This window comes from Haliotis asinina, chromosome 8, assembly GCF_037392515.1.
Source record: "Haliotis asinina isolate JCU_RB_2024 chromosome 8, JCU_Hal_asi_v2, whole genome shotgun sequence".
In the NCBI taxonomy this organism is placed as follows: domain Eukaryota; kingdom Metazoa; phylum Mollusca; class Gastropoda; order Lepetellida; family Haliotidae; genus Haliotis; species Haliotis asinina.
Genome location: NC_090287.1, coordinates 47182666 through 47196269, shown reverse-complemented (window position 1 = coordinate 47196269; position 13604 = coordinate 47182666). Strand labels below are relative to the sequence as shown.

General features: G+C 36.8%; 1 protein-coding gene across 1 annotated transcript; it reads left to right on the top strand.

Annotated features, from left to right (window-relative positions):
- Nucleotides 1–441: 441 nt before the first annotated feature.
- LOC137293801 (baculoviral IAP repeat-containing protein 6-like) lies at nt 442–13109 on the top strand. The gene is made up of 3 exons (XM_067824549.1): nt 442–668; nt 1232–1366; nt 12213–13109. Exons 1-3 carry the CDS (start codon nt 627–629, stop codon nt 12477–12479), a joined length of 444 nt encoding a protein of 147 aa, XP_067680650.1. The 5' UTR covers nt 442–626; the 3' UTR covers nt 12480–13109.
- Nucleotides 13110–13604: the final 495 nt, after the last annotated feature.

The window sequence follows — 13604 nt, the reverse complement described above, 5'->3', positions numbered from 1 at the left end:
TCTATTTACGCTTATTCATTTTTACCATGATTGAGCTTCAAACACTGTACATATGTATATGTTAATGACGTTAACTTGTCGGAGACATTAGTAACACAATTTTTTCTTATGGAGAGCTGTAATGATGCTTGTCTCTATGGTGCAGCTACTATCTATGCCAGGCAAATAGTCAGGCCTGATGTTTAAAAAATCTGACTTAACTACACAAAGGAATATTTGTATAGTTATGAGTTAAATATGACACTCAACATTTGATTTTTATGGATGGATCCAAGATTGGTGGCAAGGGTTTGAGTGCCATTGGACTTATCTTCCAAGATCCCTGATAACAATTTTATCTTTACTGCTGAACTCAAAGCAATCCAGATATCCTAGGAATACATGCAGCATTCAGCACCAATTAAATATAAGCAGATATGTAACAATTACGTGTCATCGCCAACAGCTTCAAGGCTAATAGTTTTACTGTATGTTTTCAGGTCCTTGTGTCCATCCAGTCATTGATTCTTGTCAATGAGCCATATTTCAATGAACCTGGATATGAAAGATCTCGAGGAACACCATCAGGTACAGCGAGTTCAAGAGAGTATGATGCCAACATCAGACAGGCCACAGTCAAATGGGCAATGCTTGAGATGCTCCGGAACTCTCCACCATGTTTCAGAGATGTGAGAATGGCAATTTATCATGATATATTATAATTACATATTATAATTAACTGGATACAGTTGGTGATATGGATGAATTTTACCATAACTAAGACTAGTTACCTCATACAATCTGTAACGTCATGTGACTGTGATACACAAGAATAAACTCATAATTAAAGATTGTTTATTTGATGTGATTAATTTGATAGGCGGGTGCATCAGTCAATAAAATGCCGACAATGGTTTCTTAAAAACAGTTTGAATTATTACATATAGTTACAAAGCTCCTAGGACAACATTGATAAATCTGTTGTCGCTGGTAAGCTGGTATTTAAGCCAAGTTGGAATTAAAGCAGTTTTTAGGAACCATTCTTAATATTATGGCTGTGGGGTGATGAGAAGCATGTACAATGTAAATAGAAAACTTCTACCCCCACCCCCACACACTCACACACACGCACACACACACGTACACACATGCCAAAATTTATGAATGGTCCCAGTGTCACATTTAAAAAGGAGGAGAATCCCAGATGGTACCTCCTTAACCTTGAGAAATGTTCATTAACCTTTGATTGCAGGTGATCCAACGCCATTTTTGGCTAAAGAGACATGAGGTGCTAAAGCAGTGTGAGGACTGGATCACTGAAATGGAGGCCTACAGCAGCGACAAGAAGACAGGCAGATCCATTGCTCACAATACCCTGGCTCTTAAGGTGAGTTTTGACATAGATTTAGTATTTACCTGACAAATTCATGTGACCAGTAAGCATTGGTAAAATTTAATCAAAACAATGAAAACATTAAACAAAATAAGTCCAGATATACAATGAATATTTTTATGAGCACACAGTGAAATTGTATGATGAATTTGCTGATTTGTTGGCATGTTATTTCCAGTGTTCCAAGCTCACCGTAATGACTGAGTATTATTATCCTAGATGTATTATATTACCGCAATACACCCTGTAGTTAGTTCTCATGCAGCATCACTGCGAAAAACGTTCACGTTTACAAGCTTGTAAATCTTTTGTAATGATGTTTGCAAGACATTAAAATTTTTGGAAAGATGATGTTTACAAGACACAATTTGGAAAGATCCACAAGGGGAGATAACTGGTGGGTGATGGTAAAACGGTCCGCAAGGCCTCAAATTCACACCTAATTAATCCCAAAGGCTAATAACAGTTTAACCCCTCGACATAATTAATGGGGTAATTGGGGCGTGAAATAAGAGTGGGAGAGACCACTGTTCAGTGGACAGGGGTCACTCTGTTAGGGGTAGGATGTTGATGCTCTTACTACAGTGTTCGGTGGAGTGAAGATGCATGGGTGTTTCTTTCACTATGCACAAGCTGTTTAGAAAACAATTCCGACTCAGTATCCCACTTGTTTTGCGTTTGGGAACAATGAATAACAATAACCATAAACAATATCACCTTGTCACCTCTGATAATATGCTAAATGATAGAGATTGTGTTATGACAACATAACACATGACAGTATATGTTGCTATGAATCATGTGGTCGATCCAACCTTTACCAATAGTACCAGTGATACAGATGGGATAAGTCACCTTTTGAAATATTTCACAATCATATTTGATTTTTGTTGTTTCTGTTCATTCTTCCTTTCTGTGGTCAGCCCAGCAACAATCCAATCCTGTAAAAAAACACAGAATGGCCCTTGTTCGGCTTTGTGCATTGTCATTTTTTTCACAGCATAGGAACCATATTTGAGATGTGGCGAGTCATACTGCTTCCATTTCCCTCGCTATAGTTAGTACTCTGCTGCATCTTTAGTGGAAAAAAATTGAAATTGTTTCTGCTGAGTTGTAGGCTGGTTTGACATCTTGCAGTGTCATCATCGCGATAATGCGCCGAGGAGTGGGTTGTTTAGGTGGTGAAAGTTGTAATGTGCTGAATTTGGTTTGTGACGCGTGAACAAGGAATTTAGCATATCATAACATTGAAATAAAGTTGATTTTCGCTTGATAGTGCTCCATGGTCAATACTGCACTGTTGATGGAAATGGTATTCTATAATGCGGAATTTCACTTTTATAATACTCTCGTCTTTCATGCGAATTAAATTATCCCCAAACAAATGGACAGTGTCAAGCTTACACTACATGTTTATTTACCTTCGGGAAGGAAATATCAGATTACAACAAGAAAGAGGAAGATTAAATTCCATACAAAAACATTCCATTTACAAATTTACGGAAAATATGTTACACATTATTATCAAATATACAATAAAAAATGGGGTAGCATTGTAGTTGTGCATTCTTTACTACTTGTTCATATTTTGCTTCCTTATGGCTGGGGAGGTCTGCCTGTCGCATCCATTCCATTCGATTTCTGAAGAAAACAGTCAATATGATTATACTTGCATAAAGTGAATGGTAAACCAATGTGAAAATAGAATCAATGGTTATTCTCATAATCTCATAGCAAGTATTATTGATACTTGTATATTTAGTGCATTAGAACACAGGTTTAATACGGATTAATACGATGGGGTGATTGTTACTGTATCTCCCAGCAAAGCCTCAACACCTAACAAGGCCTAATCCCTTGTGCATTGATGAGCAAGTCATGTCAGTATAAGGTTCATTAATTAACAAGACCTAATGCCTTGTTAATTGAAATCATCTCAGTTAAGATTCATCAATTAACAAGTCTTCTTCCTTGTTAATTGATGGTAAGCCAAATTACGTAGTGCATCCTCTTCAAACAGTTTCATCTAATTCTTGATTCCCGAAAGCTAGTTAAATTGGCTTTCGTGTTTACTTACTGTAGTTTTTCTGGAATATTTTCTCATGACATCATTGTGTTTGTTTTTTCTTTCTTGAGACGGTTTCCTTTTTTGTCTGCAAACATCTTGTCATAGCCACTGCAACAAACAAAATACAATACCCTGACTGAAACGATATGTTTCAATAAAACTGACATATATCATATAGTGATTACAGAATTATAACAGGAAGTCGTCACCAAACACATGCACAAGATTCAAACGGTTGAACAAAATCGCCCATGAACATCATACTTTGTTACATAATTTTACTGTGCAACAAAAGTCACGTTTGGAGCTCAAGAAATGAGCATTCTTATTTGTATGACAGTGGGTTGCGCTCATTTTTTGTTGCGCACTGATGCATATTGCACAGAGCATTAAGCAGCACTGCAACACCTTGAAACTCAGCGTGCGGAATAACAGGGAGAGCTGCCTTAGCAAAATCCCATGATGTCCTGAAAAAGTCCAATTCTAAATTTATTGTCAGAACCATGAAGATAAATTCATGTCGAGGTTCTTGTAGAAACACCTGAAGTTTTACGTGTTGAATGGTTTAATGCATTGAAACTCTTGCAGTTACTGTATTTAAATCATATTAAGTATATTCTTGCATCTGTTGTGCATTTAGGGTCATTCCTCTTACAGACTCAGCATTCCGGAGAGCCTGCCTCACAGTTGTCTGTGAAAATGGATTCATGGGAAAAATACAATTAGCATTTTGAAAAACCTTACAAAATAACTAGCAGGTATTACAACTAAAGTTTTAAATAAAGTCGAATTACTGCTAATACAACATCGTATAAGAATACCTTGTCTGAAAACGTTACAAACATTTACAAAGAAATAAACAATCAATTTATTATATATTTGTGTTAAATTTGATTTTGAAATGCCTTAGCGATTTTGAAAAGGATTTGTTTTGTGAGTAAATGGGTTTATATCTATTAAAGTCACTATTCCATCCATGTAATGACGTATGAACCCAAAATACGTATATGCATGAATACTGGGATTAGTCTGTATTGCTCCGTGATTGTTGTTTTTGATGAAACCTATTTCTTAAAACCATAAAACGCAAGGTTTACGTCTGTAAGAATACATCCAAAATCAGTCTTATACTAATTATACGTTATAATTGAAATTACATGCAACAAGTAATCCTTCAGCTTAACCACAAAAAACAGCTGGTGTTACCTGGGAATATATTCCACCCCCATAACCTGATTAAGTCCCATGAAGGATATTTATGACATGGAATAAACCTTTGATCCGCCAATTAGTCGGGCTGTTGTTCTCATATCGTGATTCAGTATACTAACCACTTACTAAATGCAGGGATAATCTACGACTCTGTGTATTGAGCTCCCTGCTAAATGATCTGGTAGTCTTGAGTGTAAGATTTCTCAACAACCATGCTGCTGAAGGAACACATGGCGTCATCAGGATTGCCTTACTGATTTTACAAATAATATACTTGCGTCATCTGCAATATACTCACCTGAGCTGAATGTGCCTTCTGAAGAAATATCGCTGACAGACATTCTGAACGGCTTTGTAGATGTAAAGTCTCAAATTCACGATAGCGAAAATGTCCGTATGTTGGTGTGCAATGATCAACTGCATTTTCCCATCGGGTGTTCATTTATTTATTTAGATCTCAAAAGGTCATCAAATTACTTTGAGTTACTCTTCCTCTCTGTAACTTCTCCAACCAAGAAATACCATAGACAGTGCACGTGTACACAATGGTTTGTGAAACATGTAAATAAAAGTATGTCACTTTAATATGAATTTTACCAATTGACCATGTTGTTGAAATAGACTATTGTTCATCAAGACTAAGCGTTATCAAAACACTAACTCAAATCAGCCAAATAATCCCACTAGTGGTATCCTCTTTGGACTGAAGTTGTTTATTTCAAGAGTAAGAGGATTATAAGGCATGGTCAACTGGGTTTGGTCGTTTAACTAATCCCACACGGCCTTCACCAGCAGAGGGAATGATTTACACATCTCATTTTTTGTGCTTAATTATTGTAAATGTGTTTGTTTTTTATTGATAAAAAATGAAATGGGATTGTGAACAGCTTTACAGTTTATATCGACACCGGTACCATACAACATACAATACACACTTGAAATGCAACATGTGTTGTCACATATGTCTATAAATTTGAATTACAAACATGGGTAAAGCGTGAATACAATCTTATACGGAAATAGTGAATTATCTGATCTTAATAATCTGTCCATCTTAAAGGTCACATGCAACCAAAAAATGAAACATAATTCAAACACATTTATCACTTATTCATGACATATAATATACATTGCTGCTTTTAAAGAAACAAATAAACAAAATTATAAGCGAACAATCGCGATTCAAAAGTGCAATATTTTGTACTTGGGCTTACTCCCCACGAGACGAAGCCCCCGAAACCCAGTCATAGCGGGTGGATGTGCACGCAAGTGTAACGACGGCGTCTGATTGGCTGTTTCATTTGGTGATATGCTGAGGGTTCATTGTGTGTACAGAAAGACGATCTGTTTGATAGGCATTTTAGAAGTATAGCGAGTCACAAGAAAGTAAGATTCTTTATGGATAACAACTTCTCTTATTGTACTTGATGCGTCGTTTCTGTATGGATTCATATACCATTGTCAAACAAAACCATATACGCTAGAAGAATTTGTTATCCATAAAGAATGTATATAGAGATGTTGGGTTTTGTAAATACATGTTCTCTGCATTTGCGCTCGATCCAATCAAAAATCATGTCAGTAGAGATGGTAAACTACTGCGTGGCTGGAATCTGCCATTCGTCCAAGTACAAAGCAGGACTTGAAACTGACAAGAGTTTGCACCAGTTTCCGTCAGATCCAGTCATCCGAAAAAAGTGAATGTAGTTTGTTTGCAACCCACAGACATAAAACATGTCATGTGTATCACACGAGCCTAATTACATAATGCGGCAGACACGGGACTCGGGTGCAGGAGTCATAAATCAACTTATTTTCTTTATGTCGTATAGTCTGATAGGTGTCAAACTGCACGTGCACGTGGTCAGTGATTGAAGCTGTGTACTGCATGTTGTCTTTAGCAGACAGGCAGACATATAGGTGTGAATAAGCCAGACACTGAGCTTTCTCTGTGACAGAGACTGCTTACCACAATCAACAAGTTTTTTTTACGTAACGAGTAGATTATTTACTTGTTTGTGTACACAACCAAGATTAGACTACTGCTTACGACCCCAGACGCTGGGCATGCATACTGTTTCAAGCTCCGCGAACCTATTCACGGCGCATGCGTTATGGACGCAGCGTAGCACAGTTGTTGAAACCAGTTTTCCCCCAGCGCTGGGGGGAATTTAGTGAAACGTTTGAACTCCGATTTCGCGAGCTTTTTTTTCATCGCGTGTTTTTCAACTTTATAGGTTGAATTGGCATTTTTTATGAGTTGTTTCGGTAAGTGCATACCGACAGGTACCAGAATCTGCAAAGTTGTGTTTTACGTTGCATGTGACCTTTAAGATCTGCCTACCTCTTCGTCACTGCTTCTTTTAGATTTGATACTAAATATGATTGAAGAATTAACCTCGTGGTTTGTCATATGATAATCTTGTATTAGAACTTTGGTTTATTTACCTTTGTAAAGTGCACTCCACACACACAAACTAATTGTATCAATATAGGGCATTTATGAGAATGTTATTGGTAAGATAATTATTTTTGGTGTCTTGATGGTAAAATTGTGGGTGTGCTTACCGAAGTAACCATAGACTTAAGACAAAAAACATCTTCAAGCAGAAAGGAAGACCAGGACAGAGTATGGAAAAGTTTTTTCCCATTTTATTGAGTCAGTTGTGTATGAAGTGAACTATCACTGTTGACACTGATGATGTATGATTGTGTAGCACTTTAAGAATTTCTTATATTTACGCAGTTACCAAATGCAAAGCAGAGTGTACTGTTATGTAAGTTATGTTTTATGTATGAATGATAAATTAAAAATATATGTACGTCGAACATAAACAAACAAATGATAGACTGGCACGCACCATTTAAATATTCTCTAACATACTTCTTGTAAATGATTATATAAATCTTGTTACACAATGATTTTTATTAATTCATTTGAGTATTTGCTCCAATCCACACGTACTGACATGACAACCAATTATTTATTGACATGTTTATGAGATTTCGTGAATACGCCAATTGCATAACACCGTTAATGAGCACCAACATAAAAGGTCTAGTGACAGGTGTTATTTAGAGAATGCATATAGTTCCCACGGAGTAGAGTGGTAAAATCACCGGAATGAGCTTGGGATGATGATCTCGAACAAAGGCAAGACATCTGTTTTAACAGGCACAAGTATTTGGTATATAGATCAATGCTGGCCGTACACATCAACTTTCATGTTTTCACGCACCAGACGCAGTTGCGTTGATATAAAGCACAAATGGACTATACAAAATATGGTTTATTCCTTCAGTTTTCATGAAGAAATATGTCACATGCAAGATCCATTATGCATATCAACAGTAAGAACTCTAACAGAACAAAAGAAGTAATAAATTAGTAAGTTTACAGAGTCATGGGGATTCTTGAGAAATGGCAAAATTGAAAGAAGTAGTGGTAAAATCCTTCCTAAATTTACAAAAATTTACAAGCCATGTAAACATCACCTTTATAATCTTTGTAAATGTTCGTAAATATGACATTTAAATTTTGTAAATTTTTGTAAATCACCATTTTTTTCTTGTGCATGTACCAGAGGTATTCTAAAATAGAATCCTCAGAGGTTTAACTGAAGTCCACTGCCCAGTCAGCTGCCCATAAACATGTGAGCAGAATTAAGCATCATGTCGCTCTTAGGCTTTTGCTACACGAGCAAAGCACGAAAATCTCAATACTAGAGTTGGAACATAACACCAGAAATCTCATGTGTAGAATACATGCAAAATAACAAGTACAAGGTCTGTTCTTGTTATTACACTATCTGGTTATAAATAGTGTTCATGGTTATTTGGACTTATGGTTTTAATGGGTTTTACTAATGTCATGCCAATTTAGTTCATCATTGTTTAGCTGTACTTTGTTTGCCTGAAACAACTTTTGGTAACAGAGGATGGATACATTTACGGTAAATGTCATACTTTTATCAAGTGTTGACTTCACTTGATTTGTGATAGAAATAGCAAGGTTGCAGGAGTCTCAATGTTCATTGGTCATATTACATCTCTGCCTAATAATGTTTTACAGTGGTAGATAGGAACTGTGGATATAGCCTATTTGTACTCCAGGGGCGGTATTCATAAAGCTTCTGAGAATTTTCTTAGTTTTTCACTTAAATTTCCTTAAGAATTCTTAAGTTTAAGAAAAATTCTTACTTTCTCTCTTAACCCAAACTAAGAAACACTCTTAGTTCTTAATTAACTTAATTAATTAACATCCTTCCTAGTGTGGTTCCATGAACCGCCATATTGGATAACTATGAATTTTCTAGCTAGGTGCCCTCATGAGGTTTCTTAAAGTTAAGAAGTGAACTAAGAACAAAATGACTTATGTAAGTGTTTTCTTACAAGTCAAGAACGTTGTAATGGAAACTATAAGAATTCTTGGTGGATTTAAGAATTCTTAACTCTTAAAGAGGCAGTGATGCGGAGCGAATAATGTTTCTCGCAAACAGTCTAATTACGAAACCAAATTGCAAATTGGTCAGCGCCCGCTCCCTCGACCATGAGGAACAAAGGGACTGGACTCCGGTCCACCTAAGAATTTCTTTACCTAAACAGTCAGGAGGCCGGATGCCCATCATATGCCGTTATTTAAAAATATCCATAGCATTCCTTGTCTGATTGTAACAAAATATCCCAGCAGTGTAGTTTTTTTCCGGTTGCTTGGATGGTATAGTGACTGATCCAATTTGATCCTATTCTGTGTGTTTTTACCTCGATATTAAATCATTTTATGTGAAAATATGATGTCTACAGGCACGTAGCAAGCCATTAGTTTCGGTCCGAAAGATTGCAAAGTTATATGTTACCCAGCTGTCATAGCAAACATCATACGTAAATTTTGGTAGCTATGGTAGCTACCCTGCTTTATTATCTATGACAATAAAAACACACAGTTGATGTATTTGAATTCGTAAACTACAAAAATGACTTTGCCATTGGTAGAGAAAAGAAAATTTTCTTACGTAAAAAAACCTGATTACACCTATTTACCCAAGTACACAGCAAATGCCTCTTTGTATTTCTAATGTAACGACGTTCCGTTAGTATCCTCAAAACAGTTCTGGCCCATAAGTATTTTCAGGCTGCATGCGACACAGAGATTACATCTTCCTTACTGTAACTCGACTTTGATTGTGCAAACCTATACGTGTTATTTGTCATCAATCTCTTGGTGGTCAGTTAATGAATTTATAACAGGTATAATTAGTGGTAACACCACTCAGGTTCCCATTTGGCATTTCTCCTGTCTGGAGTAAATACTCAACATTATAAATTGAGGTCTGTGGTGGAAAATGTATTGAATGTTATGTAATATGTGTATGTAAGTGATGCAAGAGGGTTTATCAGCTGAGTTACAAAAACAAACATCGATCAAAGGATTAACCGATAACACACTGATTGATTAATTACTTTTTTCTCCTCTACAGCGGATTTGTCAAAAGGCAGTGTATGCAGATGTACTAATCTGTACTGACTACACCCTGTCGTAAAGCACGAGTGTAAAAACAACATCCTCCCTTCAAAGAATTAACCACCATTGCGTTGATTGATTGATAGCTCATTATTGGTTATCTAAATTACTTAGAATGGCGGACATGATACAATTAGTTGCCAGGTGTGTTATCTTGGGTGACCAGTGAGAGGTTTATCAGGTTTTCACCAATGTGAGAGACGTGAAACGATGTGTTACTTTTTCGCAAATTAGACTGTTGCAAGAAACACGACACAGAGCAGGATTATTTACCAGCTTGGAATATCGTTCTTTTATCTGGATATTGAAGGATACATTCCTGAACAAGGTAGTAGCCTGACATTGTTGCTATAAAATTAGCCTGTTTTACATTCATTATTTGCACTTTGTTTTAATTTATTTGTTGTAGCATTCAGCAGAATCTATATGACAGAAAACACACACTAGATCGCGTATGTGTGTGAAATAGGATCCCTATTGGCAGTCTATACAATGTTTAAATGTTGCAGTCATGTTAGAAATTTAATATATGTACAAGCAGACCGTGTGTTCTTTTATTACTTTTCAAAATCATACAAATATGACAATAAACTAATTAGCGTTATGAGACAAAATATAGGGACGAACATTGGCTTCGTTATTTTTCCATCCTATTTTTACCATTTCTACCACTGGCAGATGATTAACGTTCAAAGTGTTTCATTTGTTTTCATAATATTTTTGTAATGAAGTAAAAATGACTTCACCTTAGTTGATCTGTCTATAATTAAACTATCAATTGCGCATATGGACTGCGCAGCAAAGGTCACGAATCAGTCACGAATTCTGGGATATCATCCGGGTACTCACGTGAGAAAAACAATAACAAACGTTTAAACCAGTCCAAGGAACTTGCTCCGCAACAGTGCCCCTTTAAGAAAATACTTAGAAGCTTTGTGAATACCGCCCCATGCTTTCTTTGTGACAAACCTGTGAAGTTCATGCTTGCCAGAAAAGGCAACTTTGCATGTTGTAAGAGGCGACTAACAGGATCGGGTGGTCAGGCTCGCTGACTTGGTGGATACGTGTCATCGGTTCCCAGTTGCGCAAATCGATGCTCATGTTGTTGATCACTGGATTGTCTGGTCCAGACTCGATTATTTTCAGACCACTGCAATATGGTTGGAATATTGGTGAGTGCGGCGTAAAACTAAACTCATTCACTCACTCTTTATGAAAGAAATTACATGGTAATCTCTGCTTATAAATACATGCCTAGCATAGCAGGAAATATAAATTGTAAATCATCATGGCTCTAATTTACCTTTTATTTAGCAACGACCTTTTCCAATTTTTTCATGGTTGTTTATGATGGTAACACTGGATAAAAGACTGTTAAAAGTTGTAGCATTGTGATGAAGGGTAACACAGGGTTTATGCATCCTATGTTGGGTGTTATACACTCATCCAAGTTATAATGCTACAACAAATGAGATAGGATAAATACTCTTGTGTGTTTGATTGTTCTTCCAAAAGTGTATTATATGTCATAACATGCACAGGCTGTAATGAACAGGATATTGGTCGATCAGAAAATTTGAGAGCCGGGGTTATTGTCCACAAACAACAAATAAAGTGTCCTGAAACCCTATGTGTCCCACTGAGAGAGCATCTAGATGTCTGTGCTAAAGAAAACAATATTAAATTCACAATACATGTGTATTTCTGTTTTTATCAAGTTCAAAATGCTGACAAACTAAAACGAAATTTAAAAGAACACTACTTCATAGATGCTACTTCAAACCAATGTTATTGTTAAGCCATTGTAAGCTCTGACATTGTCACTCTAGAACTTTGTCCCTATTTTGACGTCGTAATGTATATGTAAGGAAATCATTATGTAATTGCTACAACCTCCCTGAAGATAAAAGTGCATCATGATGGAGAAAACAGCATTCTGGTTTTGTGTAACTTGTTTTCTTGAGAGAGAGAGAGAGAGAGGGAGAGAGAGAAAGAGAGAGATTTCAAAGACTGAAAATTGCACTGCTTAATTTATACAGAGACACTATAATCAGCTACGAGAAGAGTTGGCAAAAATGAAACCTCCAAGTGAATTTGAAGATGAAGAGTGCATTGACCCTCAGGGCAAGCATTACTCCACAGACATGGCAGCGGTGGCGACAGCAGCAGCAGCATCTAGTAACCAGAGTTCAGCAGTAGACCAACTCAGCCCAGGCCCATCTGCTGGCTCTGCCTTCACCGCACCAGCAGCAGCTTCCATGCTGCTGGATCCACTTGGCATTGGTCAGGAGATACCAGACTGCTAGCAACACCTGCATTCAAAATGTGCCAAAAGTCAAGTCAAAGCTGTATATATCTGGTCTGGAACTTATGTCTTATGGCTGTGATATGTGCAGGACTCTGTATAGATTTGAAGACTAAATCAGGGAAAAAAACCTTGCTTACAGAAACTACTGCTGGTTTTGTGGTTGTAATACATGAAGGCATACATGTACCTTTTCACAACCATTCTGTAACTTGACAGTTAATGTACTGAAACATTTGGAACTGTTTAACAGAAAAAGAACAGTTTCTGCTTTTATAGCTCAGGGTTATCCTAATTAGTGTGGTAGTATGTGCTTTTTAGACAGAATAATATGATTTGTTGTTACATTTATCATACTGTTAAAACATGACCAAGAATGTAAATAGGATGTGTGTACATTTAGTAAGTGACAAATATGTCGAGTGCATAGTTGTTACTGTTGTGTGTGAATGATTGAATGAATTTAATCTAAGTATATACTTTGTACATTTATTGTATCCTTCAGACAAATGTAAAGTATCAAACCACATTTGCTGAAGTGACACAAGGAGGTAAATGGCAGCTTGACATTTTTTTCTTTTATTTCTACTGTGTTCATTTGTTTCCAACATTTTCTGACCCTGAGTGTACATACTGTATTTACTAGATGTTGTTACTTTACTACCACCAAGTAATTCCCTTTACAGAGACCTCTAAAAGTCAACCATAATAGTGCAGCATGGGAGACTCACTAGACTGCTGGCGTGGACGCATTGGCTGTTTTTGTCTCAGTCGTAGTGAATCACGACATGTATTGAAAAAACTTTACATCCAAGGAACATTTTTAAATAGACAACTGAAGCTATTACTTGTTCTGAACTTGATTATCCACGTAAGTGGGAAATACTTATGTGATCCCCACAGCCTGAAATATGATCTGTGTGTATGGACAATGAACACTTTCAATGTCGAGACTAATTTGAAGGACGTTTTAAACACAACATCAGCTCCTTTCGTCGGCCGCCTTTTGGAAATATGTTCCGATGTGGAGTCGAACCCTGGCCCAAGGGGTCGTGGCGGAGCGAGAGGGGGTGGCCGGGCTAAGACAAGACAGTCTACACTAGAGTTCGGTGGTGAGAGCAACCCT